We start from the raw sequence: 22338 nt of genomic DNA, 5'->3' as shown, positions 1-22338 counted from the left end.
GTTATTGAAAGTCCTAACAGAACACTACATGCAAAATTTCAGCCCTATACGATAACCATCGCGGCTTCTTGACTCTATATATATTAAATCGGGAGATCGGTTTATATGGGTGCTATATCCAAACTGAACCGATATGGCCCATATGCGATGGGCTGTATCTGTGCAAAATTTCAAGAGGCTAGCTTTATGCGTTCGACCGCTATCGTGATTTCGACAGACGGGCATGGTTAGATCGATTCAAAATGTCCAGACGATCCAGAATATATGTACTTTATGTGGTCGCAGATCAATATTTCGAGGTGTTACAAATGGAATGATAATTTAATATATTACATTGAAAATAAATAAAGTTATGAAAATCATGCAATAAATTCGCATCATGCGTTCCCTGCTGGTCTCTAAAATTCATAATAGCATGTTGTTTATTTTCTTCAATTTTACCGTTACATTTCATGAAAAAACTGTCATTGGCTATTGTGAATGAACATCTGTTTATAAATAAGGTTATTTTGTGGCCAGGCAATTTTTTCAATTCTAATTTAAATAAAAATGGCTTCCAATCAAGTGGCTAAAAAGACTGAACAACAAATTCATTGGATACATTGTAATGTTTGTTTCATAATGTATATGAGAAAGGAACGCAGTTTATATCTACTGGCCTGTCATCACATTGTCTGTGAAAATTGTAAACAAGATTACGTTCCAAAATCTTCCCCCAAACTTCAAATTTGCACATGCCCCCTCTGTTTTAAGCTAAGTAAGTTCAGTGAAATAAACAATTCAATGCCAAAAATCCTTAAAGATCTCTTCCATCCCGAGCCGTGGAAAGATGGTTTAAATAATTTCCAAATAATGATGTTTCAAAGCAAACATCGCCAACGATATTTGGACTATCTTGATGCAAAAGTGAGTGAATCATTGAAGGAAAAACATTTAGCTCTTATCTTTGAATCATCCGTTTTCCATTTATTTTAAGTTTGCGAAAATACAAGAGCATCGGAAGCATATTACAAAACTGAAAAGACAAGCCGAAGCAACAGGCCGCTTGGCGGAAGAAATCAAGGACGAGCGTCGGCATTTAGAGAATCGTGTTAGGCTGATACAGGAGCAGAGACGAATGAGTGATGATAATAATAAAAATTGGTATGCAATAAATATTTCACACTTAGGTACTTCTATGATTTATGGTATTACCGACATTACCGATCGGTTCAAATTTATATATATGTAGCTCCCATATATAAGTATATATCAGCTGATTTTTATCTATAGAGTTCGTCCTATCAGACGCGTTTATGAACTGGTCATCCCATACTTTTCCTCGTGTCGTTTGGAGCATCTAAAATGGGCTGATATAACGTTTATATATCTTTATATATATCCCACCCGAATGAATTTTTGGAGCCATAAAACCAAAATGCACTAAGCGATCTCATCATTTTCTATTATTTTTTCTCAGAGTTATTGATTAGTGTTCCGGGTGGGGCTTAAGGGCTCAGCACCCAACCTCATGGGTTATCCCTTGATATCGCCGCTTGCTTCAAGTTCCGACGCCGGCTTTCAGCCACTCCTAGCCAGGGAACAGACGCCGATGTTGGCCATTGATGTCAGCGATTAGAAAAGGAGCGCAGAAGATCGAGGGGCTTGGAAATCTATTCTGAGTTCGGCTAATGGGACATATGTTCTGTCATAGCCAATTAAAGTAAAGCAAAACACACAATCGGCCTATTAATTTGGGGCTTATGAACGGGTTTGGGCAACCAGACCTTATTATAGCGTTCGATTTGTCTTTTTAACATTTTCGAACCTGTGTTTGGACATTCTAACATTATTTGGGTATTAACAAATTAGTTGTGCTCGGCCAAATGAAATTTGTGTTTACTTATTGATACATGTTTCGCCTGCTTTTGTATAATAGACTTACTGAACCGGGCCCGCTTCGCAACGCCTTCTTTTACTTTATATGGAACAAAATTATCCCTTGAATATTTATTTTTGACAATAAAAGTGCTTTTAATGAAATACCCTGCTACGAAAATAGTATGTGTATATCGCTCGAGCAACAGTAGAACAATATAAATGCCTTATCTGAATCCCATATGATCTATACTGGTGTCTGAATTCACTCAGAGGGTTTAAGGTCAGTTTGGATGTTAGATGTACCCCATTCTTAAAAGACTTCTATATGGGTACTGAGAAGGGCGCCAAGGTGGTGGTTGGTGGGTTAAGGGGTAGGGGCCCTAAAAACTATGAATATCGAGCTCCACTGTCTTGAAGACCCAAATTGTCTTGGTGAGCAAATGCGTCTTATTTGGGGGTTTGGTGGGATGTCTCCTAGACAGTTGGTCCCTAATGTTGATATTAGACTCTACTCCCAAACACCTTTCTTTTGAGTCCCATTTTTCCATAGTCGGCAAAATTGACCGGTGGGGAAGGTCTCTCAGACACCAAGGAAAAAAGTTTTATGTCAGATTTGTAATCTACTTTTAAATACCTTTCCTACCCAAAGTGGTTGTTGTTGTAGCTGTTTATTGTGTTCTATCTTTCGTCTGCTTGATTCTATTGAGTGTCAAGACCCAGGAACTCTGCGACTAAGATGGGGATCCACAGGGATCTGGGTCTGGCCGGGCAGTTAAACGGGTGACGTGTATCGTGCGGTCCCTGGTTACACGCTCTAGATCGTGTAGATCTACCTTAAGGCTTCTGGGCGGTGGGTATCTATCCACAAGATGATGATTTGGATGATTTCTGCGATAACAACCCAAAAGGTATTGCTTAGACAGCATGTAGTTATGTCTTCGCACTGGTAGGATCTTTGTCTCCTGATGAAGGTGGTCCACATGAGAACTGAGGAGACAGCCCGTCGCAGTTCGGAGGGCGGCATTCTGACAGATCTGAATATTATTCCACTGCGTGTCACAAAGTTGACGAGACCACACTGGCGCTGCATAACTTACCACAGACCAGCCAATTGCAATTTTCAACAAGGTTTTCGTTGTCTGCACCCCAAGTACTGCCAGCAAGTGACTTGAGAACCTTGTTTCTACTTTTGACTTTATCGCAGATTGCTGTGGCATGTAGGGAGAATGTGTAAGAGCTGTCAAATGTCACCCAAAGTGGTGAAAGAGTCCTGTTGTGGTGTTTTTTTGGGGGTGGGGGACCCACGAAAGCTGTTGGCGAAATTTGTATATCTAGTTCGTACTCTACTCTTAAATACCTTTCGTTTGGGTATCCATTATGTCCCAATCGGTAAACATGTCCGTTCGGGGAGGGTTTTGGGGGTGAGGCGTCAGACCAGGTTATATGACCCAAAAATTTTATAAAAATTTCGTGTTTTTGGGAGGTACCATGCAAAATTTCGCTTAAATCGGGGCACGCATCGCGGATTGGTATTCTACTTTTAAATACCTTTTATTTGTCACCCATATTGTCCAAAGCGATGGAAGAGTCCAGTTGGGGGGTTTTTGTGGGGTGGGGGACCCCGCCGAACACTTTGGGCGAAATTTGTATATAAAATTCGTACTCTACTCTTAAATACCTTTCATTTGATACCCATATTGTCCCAATCGGTAACGGGTGGGACAAAACCCTCCCCGTTCGGGGAGGGTTTTGGGGGTGAGGCGTCAGACCAGGTTATTGGACCCAAAAATTTTATAAAAATTTCGTGTTTTTGGGAGGTACCATGCAAAATTTCGCTTAAATCGGGGCACGCATCGCGGATTGGTATTCTACTTTTAAATACCTTTTATTTGTCACCCATATTGTCCAAAGCGATGGAAGAGTCCAGTTGGGGGGTTTTTGTGGGGTGGGGGACCCCGCCGAACACTTTGGGCGAAATTTGTATATAAAATTCGTACTCTACTCTTAAATACGTTTCATTTGATACCCATATTGTGCCAATCGGTAACGGGCGGGACAAAACCCTCCCCGTTCGGGGAGGGTTTTGGGGGTGAGGCGTCAGACCAGGTTATTGGACCCAAAAATTTTATAAAAATTTCGTGTTTTTGGGAGGTAGCATACAAAATTTCGCTTAAATCGGGGCACGCATCGCGGGTTGGTATTCTACTTTTAAATACCTTTTATTTGTCACCCATAATGTCCAAAGCGATGGAAGAGTCCAGTTGGGGGGTTTTTGTGGGGTGGGGGACCCCGCCGAACACTTTGGGCGAAATTTGTATATCAAATTCGTACTCTACTCTTAAATACCTTTCATTTGATACCCATATTGTCCCAATTGGTAACGGGTGGGTTTTGGGATGGGGAGTCCCCCCAGGTTATTAGACCCCAACATTTTATAAAAATTTGGTGTTTTTGGGAGGTAGCATACAAAATTTCGCTTAATCGGTGCACGCATCTCCGAGACACCGGCGTTTTTGAAAATTGGTGTATGGGGGAGGGTCCGTCCCCCTTCGGAAATTTTCTAACATCTGTGAAAATTTCATGAAAATCGCCCGTTTTTTGAGTCTATACGGACCAGACAAACAATTTCATTTTTATATAATAGAAGATAATACCACATAAACTCATACACTATCAATCACAAATGATTAACGCACACCTTCTTATCTTCGACAGCTTGAGCAATTCAATTTCATCATCATCCTCGGATCGGTCATCACATTTAGGACGTAGAGTAAGACCGACACCAACTAGAGAAGTCACTATTACCTCATTCACAAATTTAACGCCGACCCACTCGTTTGAGCTATAAAACCACTTTTCATTTTTTACAATGTACTTTTTTTTATTATTAAATACATTTTGTTTCTGTTTTTTGTTTCATTTAAATTTCATTACATTGTTTTTTTTTGTGTTGTTTGATTTTTAAACTACTTAAAACTTTTTGAAAGTATTTATAATATTATTTTAATAATATAGATTTAGACGTTAATAGTAGGTAGTTGTAAATAGTACTTTAGTTAAAGAAATGAACAAAGTATGTGGATGAAGTGCCGACTTAGATTAATACAAAAAAAAGAAGAGGAAAACTAAACAACCACTATGTAAAAGAAGATTTAAATTCAGTGAACACTCGTGTTTTTTGGGAGTTTTTTCTTTTTGTTTCACAAAAATTTAACTAAATAAGGACTAATTCAGTGGATATCCAAAAAACAAACTCATGGGGATAAAATGATGAAACTTAAAAGAAAATGAGCAATGGAAAAATTCAATGAGCAGAAAAAAATGTTGTAGTCACTTTGAAATAACGATAGCAAAAAAAAAGGAAAAACTTGTTTGTAGTTGTAAAAGATAAATGTCAAAGATTATTCATGAGTCTGAACACTTGTACCGGTTTGCTTTATCTTAGTAGTAATTAAGATAATGAATTCTATATATATATATCGAATATTGCGTGCATGTTATAAAAGAATATCTATTTCTTAGTTTGTTTGTTTGTATTTTCTGCTGTGAAACTACATATATGGCTGCTTAAAATAAACGAAATCCATGACTGGTGTTGCTCTTTACCTTAATTTCAATTAACAGTCTTTTTTACATTATACGGCGCAATCATGGCCTGCGGACTTACAACTCTTGCATGCGAATTATTGTCCATGTCTGTGTGTGGCAGCGGGGGAGGCGGATGATGCATTGAAGGGGATCCCATAAAGTATCCCGGATTAGGAGGAGGTCGCTGCTGCATATTCATGAAGCCTGGTGGCGGAGGTTTTGGCGAGGGAGGAAATGTGTGTGGAATTTGAAAGTTGGTGTCGGGCGGCATGGCCGGTGGCGGCATATTGAATTGCGGATGCCTTGCACCCATGCCATGCATTACCGGCATATTCGATGGAATGAACGGGGGCATCGAACCACGCGCTAAAGGCGACGGCGGTAGTCGCGTAAAATTATTAATTCGCATGCCACCGAAACCCATGGGTGGCGATGCATGACGAATTGGCTGGGGGATTTGCATCTGTGGAGATCCTGGTGGCCCAGCTTGAAAATGAGTGTTATTCTTGCTTAAATGGCGCTCAGGTGCACCGTGGCCTGGACTGTCTCGTTTTTGTTCGTTTGCTGCCAACTTGGGCGAGTGTATATTTTGGCCTTCATGGCGATTGGTTCTGTTCAGAATTGCCATTGAATTCAAATCTTTTTTGACGGTCATGGGGTTGTTGTTGTTGGTGGGTGAGTTTACACTGGGCGATCTTTGGGAAGGTGGCGGCGGTGGTGGTCCCGGCGGTGGCACACACTTTGGATTCAACAGTCGTGGTGGTATTGGTTTTTCCAGTTGCGATACATACATTGAGTGCACCATTGAATCAAAGTGGAAATAGACGAGTGGAACTGGCGTCGGTGGCCTCAAGTATATCGGTTGTTCTAGATTTGCAGGTAACGGTGTCGTGGGTGGTGGTGGCGGGGGCAATTTCTCCATTTCAGGATCAATTTTAATTTCATGCTTCGTCTGCATTTCGCCCAAAACTTCACGCGATGCAGCCACATCAATGCCGCGTTTCTTGCGCAGCCTTTTCACCTTGCGCCGTATCTTATCTTCGATCAATTTGCGATCCTCGTCGTCACTATCCCGGCTTGGATAAATACCATCTTCAAAGTAGACCTTCTTCTTTTCAATTTTTCTGAAAATAATCGAAAGACAAACATAAATCGCAGCACATTTATTTACAAGGATATACAATTACTTACAGAGTTTTGGCGGATTCCAAGGAAGGTTTGAGAATGCTTCGCATGCTGTTTTCACTTTCTCGATTAAGACGCATAACGGCAGCCTTAACATGTCGACTGTTTACCTCGTCCTTCCATGAAATTACCGGAGATTTTGACTTTTTGGCCACCGCTGTGTCCGGTTCAGGGATAACCGTTTTAACTGCCACTGGCGTCGCTAAGCAGGGCGACGACGACACAGTAGGCATATTGTGAACATTCGACGGCACTATCTCCAACACATTGCCTTTTTGCACGGCCACAGATGCAACTTTTGGTAGTTCTTTCAGTACTGGATTTGCTGGCTGTTGGCTCATATTAAAGTCATTGTAGTAGTAGGGGTGCGGTGGTCCTGAAGGGTGACCACTGGTGTTGATGGTGGGTATGGCGGAATATGTTGGATGATGTGCAGCCGAATGATGTTGATGATGAGGTGGCATCGGCGTATGGTGGGAAGCTTGCATATGGGGCGGAGGTGGCTGCAACGGTAATTGGTGACCTTCTGCATTGGTTTGGTGAGGCAGCATTGAAACGTATGGATTTGGATAATAGCCACCGGCGGACATGTTCGGCTCTGCCATCGATTGTGGTGGTATTGTCATGTAAGCTGCACCTCCATATTGTGCGTAATTTGAGTAATCCTCATAGCCCGTTGGTGGCGTTTCGTGACCAGGACCATTTAGAACAATATTAATACGGGCATCCAAGGATATACGGTTTGGAGACATATTGTACGAATAGTACGACGGATTGTTTGAAGCAGCATTGCCGCCGCTTGCTATTGACTCTCCACCTCCATAGTATTGCCCTTGTGGAGAAACTGATGAGTGTCTTTCGAAGCTAGACCCTCGTCGACGCATGTGATCGTCATAGCGGCTACCATGGGGTGGTGAAACTGGCGACCTTGGTGATCTGGGCGACCTAGGAGATCTTGGCGAGCGGGGAGACCTCGGTCTTCGGGGAGGCGAATGGGGTGAACGGGACCTTCTTGATTGCGAGTGTGGAGAACTCAATGGTGACATGCTTCGACGCATAGGCGGTGATGGTGGTTTGAATGGCAAAGGAGAATAGCGATCTGCACTAAACGACCGTCTTCTCGGAGGAGGAGGAGTTCGTGGAGATCTGGGCCTTTGAGGAGAACGCGGTGATCTGGAGCGTGAGCCTCTTATCCTACTGAATTTTTTGTAATGTAGCTGATTGCCGCCCTGATCTCTTTTCCGGACTCTCAATGGACTAATGTCTTTGCCACGTCTACTTGCAAACTGTCGTATTGGACTGCGACTACGAGATCTCGAACGAGATCTTCTGCTCGAAAGACGGAATCTTGGGCCAGTTCCTCCACCTCTTCTTGGTGGTGTTATGTGTCGTGCATTTCTTCGAGGCGGACTTATGGATAATGACCTGCCTCTGGCAACTCTACGTTGTGGACTAAATCTTGTGCGAGAGGTTGATCTTCGATTGCGATCCCTGTAGTTCGACGGGGACCTTGGTCGATCTCGGCTGCCCGTGTAAGCCGGTGAACGATGGTGTCTATGTGATTCTCTAGTTCGTGACTCCTGCGATTCTTTGGTCTCCATCATAGGCTTAACGATAGCCACTTCTTTGATGGGCTTCACTAGTTTCTCGGTGAAGTCTACTTCTTCTTTTTCATCTCCAGCTTTCTTTTCTGAGTCATCAGCCAACGATGATTGGAATATGGCTGGCTTTGAAGGCAGTTTCATTGGCGAAATAGTCAGTTTGATGGCCTCTCGATTTGCATCAAAGATTTTGTTAGGTTCCAACTTTATTTCCGGCTCAGCCGGCGGAGGCAGTGGGGGTGGCTGTGAATCATTGCTCAAGGCTGAAATATCTGTTGGCGGATTGGGAACAAAACATTGGCCAGAAGATTCATCTCTCACATTCTGTTTATCTGCTTGCACATTTTTCGCATATTTCTGTAAAATCAATTTCTTCTCCTGCAAGAAGAGCATCTCCATTTTATGCAGTTCCTCACTGATCTCATCTTTAGAATCGTAGTTGGCTCGCATCAGTTGAATACGCAAAAGATTTGCTTCGAGGCTCTTTAATTTTTTAAAATCTTTGGCCACCTCGGTCTTGGCAGTTTTCAAATTTTGAGTTCCAGATGTTGGTGTGGTTTGGCTAAGAATCATTGACTTCTGTAGAGGCGTAGGAGAAGGAGTACGCGGTTCTCTTTCCACCGCCACCACTTTTTCCGGGCTTCCTTTTGAAGACTGTTGTTCAAAGAGAAGCGCCTGCCCTTTGTCTTCTATTGGCAAAGTCTTCTCTGCACATGGGATTCCTTCCACTGACTCTTCCGTTTTAATTTTCTTGGGAGGATTTTCAATGGATTTTGTAAAACTTTCGGCATCGTTGCTCTCATCGGATGATGTGGCGCTGGATGTGCAGGAAGAAGAAGAGGATGAATTATCCTCCGAAGACGAGGAACTGGACGAAGAAGTTGACGAAGTTGATGTTGATGAAGTGGACAAAAGTTCTTCACTTGATTTGGAATTTGCCGAATGCTCATCGCATATATCATCTGCCGTCTGTTGCTCGCCTTTATTCTCATTGGAGGCATTTTTAATATCGACGCCAGTAGCTTCGACGCTCTTTATAAACTGATCGTATAGCTCTTGCATACCAAACAGTTGGGGTTGTTTTTCAACGGGTTTTTCACTATCTTGCTCTTTAGGCTTTACTTGATTTGGCAGTGCATTTAGCAATTCTAAAGGAGGTGTTGCAGGATGCAAGCCTGCTGATTGTTCAGTGGTTTCTTTTACATGTTCTTCCGGACCATGATTAGTGGGTGGCGAAGGATTAACAAATTTTGTTACAAACGATTCTTCAGCAGCCACCTCGGGTGACATACGACGTGGCGTTGAACTATCTTCCGGAGCATTCAAGTCCAAATCAACATACTCATCATTCTCCCAGTTGTCCATATAATCGTCGGTATCAGGGCTATCTTCTTTATCACTAGGGGATATTGTTGGACATGAACCATCCTGGGAGTCTACATTTAAATCGGAATCAGCACCATCCTTGGGGGAGAGAAATTCATCTCTCGAAAACGACAGTGGTCGCATTTTGGTTTCTGCTTTCTTTGAAGTCTTGGACTTTTCTTGTGGTTTTACTTCAGAATGAACTTTGGACTTTTCAGGCGGAGGGGGCGTCGTTGACCTACCCAAATTTGTATCCTCTTTAGATTTCATTCTGTTTTCCGATGATTTATCCACTTTCCGGATGGGCGACTTAGATTTTTTGCCTGCTTTAGTTTCTGGAGAGGAATATCTTTCATTGCGAGTTGTCTTGTCTCGCCCCGAGGAACTGCTGGAAAACTTACCGTCCTTGTCTCGTGATTTAGAACGGTTTGAAATAAAACAGGTTGTTACTACACCACTGCCACTGTTACGGCGCTTTGATGACAACTTAGCATTACTCTCGTCCCTTTTGCGATCGCTAGAGTACCTGCGTTTCGTCGAAACTTCCCTTTGGCTTGAGCGCGAACGTCGACGACTATCGCCTTTTTTGTTGGATCGATCGCGTGAGTTGGATCGTTTAAAAGGATTTCTTGATTTAGAACTGGTGGCCTTGCGATATCTATCTTTCTCATTGTCGTCTCGAAACCTATCCTTAGAATGTCTTGCATCTCTGTCTCTTGAATAACGTTGTTTTTCTCTATTGGAGGATGAAGAAGGTTTTTCTTTTGTTTTCAATTCTTTATCGTCCTTATTTTTTGAGTGGTCTCGACGTTTATCAACATCCTTATGCTCCGATGTTCGGTCCTCAAGTTTCTCTTTGTGGCACCCTCTGTTATCCTTGTCTGAGTGTTCAAGTTTTTGTTGTGGTTTGTGTTCACTCAACTCCATCTTTTCTTCTTTCAACTCGCGATGCTCTTTCTGCGAGGAGTCATGCTTTGCCTTGGGGGATGTCGTGGAAGGTTGGCAGTTCTTGTCCTTTGCACTTTGATGTTTCTGTGTTTTTTGTATAAGCATTTCCTTGGCGGCCTCAATTGCTTCCAATTTGATATCATCTTGCTGCAAAATCTTATCAATACGCTTCTGAATTTCTCTGGCGTCGTGTAACGTTGATGATTTCTGTATAGTGGGCCCCGCCTTTATGGGTAGAGGAGGTGTAATGCTGCCCACATACTGGGAGGATACTACTTCTTCGGACGAAACACTTGACAATGGTTTAGAAGTATCATCTTTTTCTGGATCAGCTAGTGTTGAATTTTTGTGTTTTCGAATGTCAACAACAGATGCCAAATCGTTTGTTCCTTTGGAAATGGGTTCGTTTTCCAATTTTTTTCCCACTTTTGGGCTTTCGGCAACAGTTTTTATGCTTCCCTCACCAAGTTGGCCGAGGCGATGTGGTGGAGAATCGGCAAACATATCATACAATTTTTCCTTTTCTTGTTCGGACACTTCCTCCCTCTTTTTATCATCGTTATCATCGTCGAGTGGTTCTTTTTTGACAATTATCAGAGGTTTGACTTTCAAAGTGATATCCTCAATCTTAAGTTCTGTAACTGTTTCAATTTTTTCTACCTTCATATTTTGAACTTTGTTGCGAATTTCTTCCTCGTCAGGAATGTACTCCTCCTTCTCCTCAGAGTCTGGCTGGTGGTCCGTTGACGTTTCTGTATCCTCCGAAGACTTTCGGGACTTGCCATAGGACTTACGAATCTTTTCAATTTTACGTCTACTTGCCTTTTTCGACTTTTTCTTTTTGGATGACTTTGAAGACGCACTCATCAGTGGAAGTGATGGAGATTTCCTTTTGCTTTTCTTGGTGTCTCGTTCCTTTTGTTTTTCTTTGTCTTTCACTTTGTCCTTCTCCTTATCCTTGTCTTTATCTCTTTGCTTCTTTTTCTTTTTTTCCTTTGAAGAGGATTTCTTTTTGGTTTCTTTGCTGCGTTTCTTAGTCTTTTCATTTTGATCGCGAACTTCTTCTGCATCCCAGTCCTCTTCGTCAGCTTCGGCTTCGGTGCATACTGATTTCGATGTTGCAGTCGAATGGTACTTTGCTTCGGTATGAGTTTGGGGAGTTGCATCGCGAGATCTAAATTCTTTAGATGATTTAAATGCATATGAAATCGAAGGTTTACACTTTGTCCATCTAAAAAAAAAAAGAAAAAGACAAAAATACACATGACATGACACAGATATTAGTATTAAGGAGTTGCTGTTACAAAAAAAGTAACGTTTGGTTTAAACATGTCAATTGCTTTCTTTTACAGCTCTTATTAAAAAATTATCCTACAACGCCTTAAAGTTACAAATTCAACTGAACAGAACGCAGCCTCTCATTACAGAAACCTTTCAACCAGTCTATGTAGTATTAGGTGAAGAGGTAAGGCCACCGTGGCGCAGAGGTTAGCATGTCCGCCTATGACGCCGAACGCCTGGGTTCAAATCCCGTGGTTATCCCCTTACTAATATTGCTTACATGCCCTGCTAAAACTTCTCTACCAAGTGGTGCCGCAATGAGGCTCAACGTTGGAACTCGGCATAAAAAAGGAGGCCCCTTATCATTGAACCTAAACATTAATTGGACTGCACTCAATGATATGAGAGAAGTTTCCACTATTCCTGAATGGAATGGGAAATTAAGTTGGAAGAGGTAAACGGCTACCGCATGGCGCATGAGGTTATTGGCGACTACCCGAGATAAACCCAGTTTTTGAATCCATAGCCACAGAATTTATCCGGAGTCGGAGTCTGGTTCCAAGTTGAGTAAGCTTGTTCTGAAACGAACTTCGATTCCAACTCACATCCGAGGATCGGACCCTGCAGCCCCGAATATATCCGAATTGTTTCTTTCATGAAGAGACCCCATGCGTAGACTGACATCTGTGGGTGAGCCAAGCTCCCATGATTACGTTAGGCCTTCCATACACGGTACAGAAAGCACTAAAACCTTAAATTCCGCTATTCTGGAAGAGTGCTTTGAGTCGTTAACTTAGTCACTTAAGGCTATTTTTTACTCGGCAAATCGAAGCATTTTATCCCCAAAGTTATCCTTGTGATCCACAACACACATTTTGACCCTAAACTAGAAAATGAGATACGGACCAGATACAGAAAAACACCCATAAATCATCAACCAGACCCCACAATGTTTCACATCCGTCTACTGGTACTTAGGATTATATTCTTTGATTCTGGGTCGACGGACGTTTTCCCGTTTGATAAAAGAAGCAAATTAATACCAGAACCAAAGAATATAATGCTGTGAAACATGGTGGCGTCTCATGGTCTGTATTCCATTTTCTGGACTAAGGACAAAATGTGCGTTGTGGATCACAAAGATATCATAGGGAATAAAATGCTTCCTTTTGCCGAGTAAAAAATGGCCATAAGTGACAGTTCAAGTAAGTGAACGACTCAAAGCGCACTTGGAGAATATCGGAATACTAGTTTGCTAGTTCTTAGAGCTTGCTGTGCCGAGTTTGGAAGACCTATGGCAATCATGAGACCTAAACCTTATTGATATTCTCTGGGGTATAAAAATACAGTGATTTGAAACTTCCCTTATGGTTTATATATACATATATATAATCATAAGTAATCATATATCATCATAAGCAATTACAACGTTTTGATAAGTGCCCCTTTTTCCCAAGTAAAATAACAATTTCTGCAATTGAAAAAATGCTATTTTGAGTTACCTATAGCATCCACTTGAATTGACATACACCTAAAACGCATCTACAAGATGACCATTCAACGTTCACAACACGGGATAGCTGTGAGCCCCACACAGGCTGGAACATTGAGGTCCGATCTGTGTGGTATTCATTGCTGTCACGAGAAGCTTAGCTGCGAGCTACCGGGCGCGGATAGTGGAATGCTCCATACGGAGTAGCTGCAACACCATACACCATGGCAGCCGGTTGTGCATACCGGATTGACCCGACAACCGTATTTTTCAAAATTCTATCTTAATCTTATGATCGACCTATAATCTTTATAACTTAACATTTCCTATCAAAATGGAGTTTCCGTTCAGTTTCCATTACTCATCTTTTTTAAAAATGCCTTTGACCTCATTGAAACATCATACTAATACTACAACTTATTTTCTACTTGCAACTATGTTGTGGTTAAAACAATTACCATTATTTGGTGATAATTAATTTGCAATAATACTTACATTAAATTTGTAGAAGGCGGCAGTATCGGTGAGTGACCACGATTTGGTGGTGGTGTATGATGCTGACGATGTTGAGGACCATGATGCCTAGGCGGAGGGCCTACAACGCCAGTGTTGCCACCAACCGAAAAGAATGGCGGCCTAAAACCTGAAAAAGGCATACGACCACCACGTATGCCTCCTCTTCCGCGTGGTATGAAACCCCCTCGACCATGTGGAAAATCCATGCGGCCGCCGCGCATAAATGGATTCATACCACGATAACCTCCAATAAATGCATCTGGCGGCAAATGAGGTGGAGGATGAGGCAAATGTGGCATGTGCGGGGGAAAACGTGAGGCGGGCGCGCTAGAAGCAGCAACTACTACAGACGAGACTTTTTCCATATATTTCTGTGAATCATCTTTAATATCATCATCATCGTCTGCCGAAGAGCATAGACCCTCACTTTCATCGCTTTCGGAGCGAGTGGACACCTTGCGTTTTTTTGCCACTGACTTATCTTCGTCCTCTTCTCGGTCAATGTCTTTCAACGCCTTTTTTGCGGCTTTTTGGGCTTAAAATATATAGAAAAGAAATGTTGAAAGTATAAATTATTTACAACCATATCTATTTGACTGCCCACTGCATTTATACACGTACCTTTTTTCAGTTTTTTCAATTTTTTACGTTCTTCCTTTGATTTTCGTTCCGTCTCAACCATTTTGCTACTATCTTCCTCTAACTGTCGACGTTTCTCACTTTGTAGTTTTTCCTCCTTCCGTCGTTTGGCGTCTAATTCCAAAATCAAACGTACTTTTTCTTCGCAAGCTTCGGCTTCCATTTGGGACACGGTTTTTAGGGCCTTGGCCAGGGCTTCTCTAGCTAGATGCTTGGCTGGCGGCTCGGGTTTAATTGTTCTCATTGGGGTCGAGTCTTTTGTAGAGGCTGGACTGGAGCCTGGAGGCGGGGTTTTTACTTCGCCCGGCTCAAGGCTACTATCGCCCTGCATATCGTCGAGAAAACCAAATGTTAGCTTAGCAACACCCTCCTCCGAGACCTTGATGTCGTTTTTTCCATAATTTATCATGCTGCCCGAGTTGGACACCCCCGCCGACTTTGCCGTCGCTATAGACACCACCTCTTCAGACGTTCCATCCATTGTTCACGTACGCACTGCGATACGATTACTGTATTTATGTAATATTCGAAGATTTATGACTTTTTACACTGTGATCATCAGCACTCTGTGGCTTCCATACACTTGAAAGTCATTGCATCAAAATAAATGGTCTCTGTGTTCTTCATTTAGATCACCGCACCACAAATGAAAAAAAAGAAAAATTTGTAATTGTAGTTGCCTCTGCTGCTGCCGTCCGCCTTGTGAGTACGCTATGTGTGCTTGCTGTAATTCAGAGAAAAACGAAGCGATTTTTCCTTGATAGTATTGCCCCGAAATACGCTGAAAACTCGGCTATATTGATATCACACACGTGTACTACTACTATGTATGCTTTATGTACATTTTACATTTTTAGAAACACTTTTTTTTATCAATTTATTTGCTATTAGGGATCTATAAGTCTATAAGTCGACATTCAACTAATCGACTTTAATTGAAAAAATCAAAGTCGATTTCCAACAGTCAAGAAAATCGAATAATCGATTCAAGGATGAAATTATCGAGTCTTGCCGCATACTTTTTTGCCGATGTATTCGGAGGTGCCATTTTGAAGTTTAAAAATAGCTGCAGTAGTGTAAAGCTACGTTTACATTTCATCGTTGCTCTACTACAGTGCAAGTCAGATATTCTGAATAGAATCACAACAATGATTGAATATTTGTTGTTGTTGTAGCAGAATATTGTACACTAAGGCGGCAGCCCTTGCCGATGAAGTAATCCATAGGGTCAATCCGGCACGTAGAAATGGCAGACATGGGATTGATGATTGAATACATCGTTGAATTAAGAAGGTTGGCTCACTTGCCCAGTTGATGGAATTGTTCAACTCCAGAGTTGTTTTCAAATCCCACTAGAACGTCAAATGCATGGTTGAATTAAGAAGGTTGGTTCACTTGCCCAGCTGATGGAATTGTCCAACTCCAGAGTTGTTTCCAAATCCCACTAGAACGTCAAATGCCAAGGCGGATTTAAAAAGGTGGTCTGACACAAACAACTGTTAACTGTGTTTTGCATTCACTTTGTTGTTATCTTCTTTCTCGCATATTCTCTACTCATGTACGCACACGTATCCACACACGCACACAAATTTCTTTGTGTGTGTTGGCAAAGCGTCGATGAGCTTGATGGCGGATTCCGCCATCAATGAGCCACCTTTAATTGTTTCGCCATGGTCAAATGCTTGGTTTGGATTTTAATTTTTTTTCACATTTTGTTCCCTTTATCACATTTTAAATTTTTTAATTTATAATTTGCAAGTTTTTAATCATAAATCTCTTGATCTTGTGGCTGCTACACATGATCATGGAAATAAAAACTATGATCATGGAAATAAAAACAGTCAATTAGGAAGTGTCCAGAATTTAACAGCCTAGTGGGAATTTGCGCCACTATCACCACAGGGTTGTATAGTTGATTTCGTTATTGTTGGGCAAGTGAGCCTACCTTGTTAATTTAACCATGATTGAATAGTAGATAATTAAGCGACTCTTTAACACTTTGAGTGCCAAGCGGTTTTGACGAAACCCTTCCCAGGAGGCCACATATTTTTTGTTGTTAAATGATAAAAAAAAGAGTTCTGAGATATCCCTAGCCCATTGTGACCCCTTACTTTTTATTTTATATAGGATTTTTGTGTCGTAGATTTCTGTACGACATGACACTGCGCGACGGGTATGTATTTGTAAAGGTCGCTGTCGTACAAAAACGTAGTACTTTTTTTCTTGTTTTTTATTTTTGTTTGATTTCTTTTTTTTTCTTTATACTTAAAATAAATAAAAGCAAATACCTACAATGCCGAAACGATCGTTGAGAGAAATATTGGAAGTCTTGACGGGGAGTGATGAAGATTTTTCTAGTGATGATCATTGTGATTGGATACCGGAGGTTTCGGATTCTGACTCAGAGCCTGACATAGATCTTGTGAGAACACCCAGAGAAAAGTTGATTTCAAACCAAGATATATTCATTTACAGGTAGTGAGAGTTCCCCAACAACAAAATATTAAGTGCACTATCTGTCAATATCAGTGATTAGTGCAACTCTGATTTTGTGTATGTAACTAGTTCGCGCCATTTCTCGTTGTTTTTTGTGTGTGTATGGTTCTTAACTATAATACACACACATAACCAAAACTCCTTGACAGTAAGTGCACTTCGCGAGAAAAAATTGTACTCAGCTGTTTACGGTACACTACCTGGTAATTATGTCATGGTTCCAAACGTGCTCAATTCAAGGTGTATGCAAGGCGGATTTAAAAAGGTGGTTACACGCAAACAGCTGTTAACAGTCGGCCAGGTTTGACAGCATTAAGATGACAGATTTCTGTTTGCATTCTCTTTGTTGTTATCTTCTTTCTCCCATATTCTCAGCTCATGTATACACGCGTATACACACACGCACATAAATTTCTTTGTGTGTATTGGCAAAAGGTCGATCAGCTTGATGACAAGATGGCAGATTGCACCATATGATTTGTGGTTGTTGTACAAATGAGACCACCTTTAATTGTTTCGCCATGGCAGTGTCGTATATCACTGTCGTATGGAAACGTACGACGTGGCACTTCACGACGGGTAAGGTGTCGTATGAAAACGTACGACGTGGCATTCAATGTGTTAAAGGACCGATGATAAATTAAAATAGACTAATCATCCCTCCCCTTGAAAAAAAAAACACAAGTAAATTAACAAAAAGAAGCTAACAAGGAGTGATAAAGTGTCTCCCTCATCTCTTAAAGCCTAATATTGACTTCGACTTTTGACACCAAGATATAGTCATTTATAGATAGTGGCAGTTGCCCAACAACAAAATGTTTTGTGCACTATCTGTCAAAATCAGTGATTAGTGCAACTCTTATTTTGTGTTTGTTACTAGTTCGCGCCATTTTTTGTTGTTTGTGTGTGTTATTGTTCTTAACTATAATACGCACACACAACCAAAACTCGTTGACAGTACACTTCGTGAGAAAAAATTGTACTCAGCTGTTTAGGGTACACTCCCTGGTAATTATGTCATGTTTAAATTACAGACCAAACTGAAGATGTATGACAGTGAAACAAAACACGAAATGTGTGTGAGCTGTTTAAACCAGTGTTGCTAACAGCTTAAAAAAATCACCCTTTAGTTTCGTTCGGTCTTGCCAGGAACCCTGGCGTTCAGCGTCATAGGCGGACATGCTAACCTCTGCTCGAAATGGTCAGTAGTAGGATGGCAAAAATCCTATGGGGAGATCCAGATTGTGAGAGGACGAGGCTATTACTGAAAGGAAGTAAGAAGGAGGCCAGTATAGCTTTCGGTATCATAACGGGAGTGAGTGCGGCAAGTGATAGCATGTGTAGTCCATGTGGGAAAGATGATGAGACGTTGGAGCATTTCCCGGCTTTTGCGGCTAACAGACATCGGTACTTAGATGCGAATACAATACCAGACACAAATCAGACACAAAGGGGCGTGGCATAGAAAACAATTAAGGATTTTGTAAGTAGCACGGAATTCCTAACCTAACCTTACCTAATGTAAAACATGCATCTAGGAATGCGTGTGTGTGATTTTTTCATTCTTTCTTTTGCACACAACTAAAGCATGTGAGCAAAAATGGGCAACAAACAAACGAGAAATAATGAGAAAATGCTGAACGTCTGCTAAGTGTATATAACGTAGTTTACTTGGAATTGACTTGGAAGAGTCATTCCCCCATCAAATCTTCATAATGAGACAATTTTCATTGTATACCTACGTGGACATTTTACAGTAAAATAAATTTTATGTTTATGATAAAAATTATTAATATTATGAACATTTTCTTTACATGCATGAAACATACATTTTTATACCCACCCCCGAAGGATGTGGGTATATTCATTATACACGGCACCACCACTGTGGTACAGGGTATTATAGATTTGTGCATTTGTTTGCAACACTAAGAAGGAGAAGAGCTAGACCCATTGATAAGTATATCGATCGACTCAGTATCACTTTCTGATTCGATTTAGCCATGTCCGTCTGTGCGTCCATGTATTATTGTAATCAAAGAGCAGGTCGTATTTGTTGTCCGATTGTCACGAAATTTTGCACATGCCACTTTTTTGGCTCAAGGACAAACGCTATTTATTTTGAAAAAAAACGGTTCAGATTTAGATATAGCTTCCATATAACTTTCATCCAATATGGGTTTTAAGGCTGTATAAGCCAGAATTTTCGTCCGATCTTCACATAATTTGTCATTGGGTATTTTATTTGAGGTCTACATATTTTTTTTTTTGTTTGTTTGTTTGTTTATTGATACCAGACATCACAAGATAAAAATCTTATAAGTGACGATGCCGGTTTAAGGAATGGATTACATCGAATATGTGTTAAGAAAAATATAAATAAAAAAGTAATTATATTATAAAATTTATCATAAGAGAATTTTTTTAGGAATTATACTTTAAATATAGTGTTTGAAGATTGTTTTCTTGAAAAGAGTAGCATTACTTATGGTTTGGATGTTGGATGGCAAATTGTTCCAAAGACGAATACTGTTGATTAAAAATTGTTTTTCAGAGTTTGAGGTTCGGAAGCGTGGTAGAATGATTTTTAGTCCTCTGCCAGATCGAGCAAAATGGAGATGATCATAAAGATATTTTGGCTGCTTAAGATAGATTATTTTTTGTAGTAAAATAACGCATTTCGCTTTGAGGAGGTTTTCGAAACTAATGTCGAATATTTTGTGGGCGAATTGAGAAATTCGGTCTCTCCTTTTCTTATTAAATATGTAGCGAGCAATGTTATTGTAGCTTACTTTTAGTTTGTTGAAGTCTCTCGAATCACAATTTGCGAAAATTTCACATCCATAAAGTAGAGTAGGTATAAGGTAAGATTTCGCTAAAAGCATACGTACTTGAAAAGGTGTAGAAGTCCGCACAGACCACAAACTTCGCAGCATTCCTTGAACTTTACCAACAGCTTTGTTTATATGATTAGTCCAAGTCAGTTTGGAATTGAATATTACACCAAGGTTGCAGGATGTATCAACAGTTTCTATTACCGAGTTGTTCAAAGTAGCTCTTACAGGAGGAATCTGGGTGGTTGATCGTTTTAAAATTTTCATCAGTTTAGTTTTTGACGGATTTAGACAGAGACTATTTTTACTCGCCCAGTTCTGGATTTCATTCAGATCGCAATTAATATTATTTATACATGATTGTACGCAATTTGGTTTAGCGCTGGAGAAAAGCTGAACATCGTCAGCGTACATTTGCACATTACAATGCATTGGAATATCAGGTAGATCATTTATGTATACAGAAAAAAGTAAGGGACCAAGGATAGAGCCCTGCGGAACACCTCTAGGTACATCAAGTGCCGCAGATGTTGTATCACCGACATTGACGGATTGACGGCGTCCGGTAATGTATGATGAAATCAGTTTACAGGCCGGTTTGGAGAAAAAGAAAAGTCTGTCAAGCTTCGAGATAAGAATATCATGGTTCACTGTGTCAAAGGCTTTACTGTGGTCCAGTAAAACCAGAAATGATACCATATTATTATCCATATTTTGTCTCAATTCTTCCACAACGTCAATTAATACAGTAGAGCAGTTTCTTTTTGTTCGAAAACCAGATTGTCTATCATTCAAAAGACCTCTGAAACTCAGGAAGGCATCTATTTGAGTATTTATAATACGTTCCAAAGCTTTAGAGAAAAACGGCAGGATAGCAATCGGACGGAACTCTGAATTCTGTTTGGGTATCGGTATAGTTTTTGCCAATTTCCAGTCTGTTGGGAACGTTGACTTTGTAAGAATGTTGTTATAAATGTGTGTGACAAATGGAAGTATTTTCGGCAGTACCAATTTGGCAAATCTAGGATGTATGCCATCAGATCCCATTGCGTCAGACTTTATGGTTGCAAAACTTTGTAAGACTTCTTCGGGACTAACACATCTAAACGAGAATGTGTCTTCAATCTGTGCTGTAGAAATATTAGAATAAGTGTTTGTGCCAGGGTCCACAGTATTTATTTTCAAAAAGTTTTCATTTATCTCATCTAGGTCAGAGATAGAAAGACAATCAGTGTTGGTATTGGATTTCGATCCAATTCCGATGTTCCTTATTTCTTTCCATTTTCGCTTACTATCAATTGCATTTTCGAATTTCCTTTTATAGTACTGCTTTTTGGACTCGTTAGTCTTTTTGAGCACATCTCTTCTAGCGGATTTAAACGTGTCATACAGTGTAGGCAGTCTATAACGTTTCCATCTTTTATATGCCAAATTTCGAACGCTGATCAAGTGCTTGATTTCAGGAGTAAACCATGGCTGTTGTTTTCTGTTAGTATAAATGACTTTGACAGGAACGCATGTGTCGTAAATTGAGCAAAGGTTATGATTTAGGAAGGAAACTTGTTCGTCAACACCTTCCATATAGAAAATCTCTTCCCAAGGTACTTCATCTAAACTTTGATGCAGAAGTGGCCAGTCAATGTTTTTGAAGTCGCGATATGTCGATGTACAAACAGTGGGATTAATTTCGAAGTGGTATGTGACGAAAAGCAAATCATGCTTGGAGAATGCGGGGGCATCTAGCTGATTGTAGAGAGATATTTTGGACAAATGGCTGACAAAGAACATATCTAGCAGACTCGCGTTACTTCTTGTGAAGTGAGTTGGTGCGGAATCATTCACAGGAAGTAGCCCTAGGGTTTGCATTGAGTCGGCAAGACAGCGCTCAACAAGCAAGTTGCTATTAAAATCACCAGCTACGATTATATTGTCGTACTCGATGGAAATTATATCAATAGTTTCTATTAATTCTTCAAAATCTATTGATGAATTTGGTCTGTAGACGCAACCCAGCAGTAATCTTTTCTTGTCATCAGATAAAAGTTCCAGAAATAAGTATTCAATGCGGGAATAGCGGTTTGACATACATTTGAGAGAGCAGCTTATACCATGTTTGATATATATAGCTACCCCGCCGCCATGAGTATGACGATCCGCTCTAAACAGTTTGTATCCCGTAACATGAAAAATGCTGCTATCGATTTCAGGATGAAACCACGTTTCAGATATACAAATGGCGTCGATGTCGGAGTTAATAAATGTATCGCGAAACTCATCCATTTTGTTATTAAGACTTTGGGCATTTATGTGCACCAGTTTTAGGCCTGTTTTTTGTTTTGATAGTATTCGTATCATGCATTTTAAGTTGTCTTTGGAACATTGTTTTGCTCTATCTAATATTATAAGAAAAATAAGTAATGCTACAAAGGTTTGTATAGTTACTTAGGACTACAATGTGAAATTTACTTAAAGTAAGTGGTGTAACATTTATTTTTTCTATGCAGGAAATCAGTGAGTAACAATTTATGTA

The 22338-nt window shown here is 40.5% G+C and overlaps 3 protein-coding genes across 6 annotated transcripts; 1 reads left to right on the top strand and 2 right to left on the bottom strand.

Moving 5' to 3' along the window:
- The first annotated feature begins 509 nt into the window (after positions 1-509).
- Positions 510-11968, top strand: LOC106091887 (RING finger protein vilya-like). 4 transcript variants are annotated; one of them, XM_059369793.1, is made up of 4 exons: positions 510-757; positions 803-906; positions 977-1143; positions 4576-5480. In XM_059369793.1, the coding sequence occupies exons 1-4, from the start codon at positions 550-552 to the stop codon at positions 4709-4711; spliced, it is 615 nt and encodes a 204-aa protein (XP_059225776.1). In that variant the 5' UTR covers positions 510-549; the 3' UTR covers positions 4712-5480. The 4 variants fall into 4 exon arrangements, with proteins under 4 accessions (XP_059225776.1, XP_013114031.2, XP_013114030.2 ...); XM_013258577.2 differs by lacking the exon at positions 4576-5480 and adding an exon at positions 11903-11968 and having other exon boundaries at positions 510-906; XM_013258576.2 differs by having other exon boundaries at positions 510-906.
- LOC106091886 (serine/arginine repetitive matrix protein 2) lies at positions 5452-15394 on the bottom strand. Its single transcript, XM_013258575.2, has 4 exons — positions 14461-15394; positions 13819-14374; positions 6643-11781; positions 5452-6575 (listed from the first exon to the last, which is right to left on the bottom strand). The coding sequence occupies exons 1-4, from the start codon at positions 14957-14959 to the stop codon at positions 5477-5479; spliced, it is 7293 nt and encodes a 2430-aa protein (XP_013114029.2). The 5' UTR covers positions 14960-15394; the 3' UTR covers positions 5452-5476.
- A 1438-nt stretch (positions 15395-16832) lies between these two features.
- On the bottom strand, positions 16833-22088 carry LOC131997778 (uncharacterized). The gene is made up of 2 exons (XM_059369367.1): positions 19901-22088; positions 16833-16897 (listed from the first exon to the last, which is right to left on the bottom strand). Exons 1-2 carry the CDS (start codon positions 22086-22088, stop codon positions 16833-16835), a joined length of 2253 nt encoding a protein of 750 aa, XP_059225350.1.
- Between the last annotated feature and the right edge of the window lie 250 nt (positions 22089-22338).

The sequence above is a fragment of the Stomoxys calcitrans genome, chromosome 1, assembly GCF_963082655.1.
Source record: "Stomoxys calcitrans chromosome 1, idStoCalc2.1, whole genome shotgun sequence".
NCBI classification, from domain to species: Eukaryota; Metazoa; Arthropoda; class Insecta; order Diptera; family Muscidae; genus Stomoxys; species Stomoxys calcitrans.
This window is presented reverse-complemented; position numbering and strand designations above follow the sequence as displayed.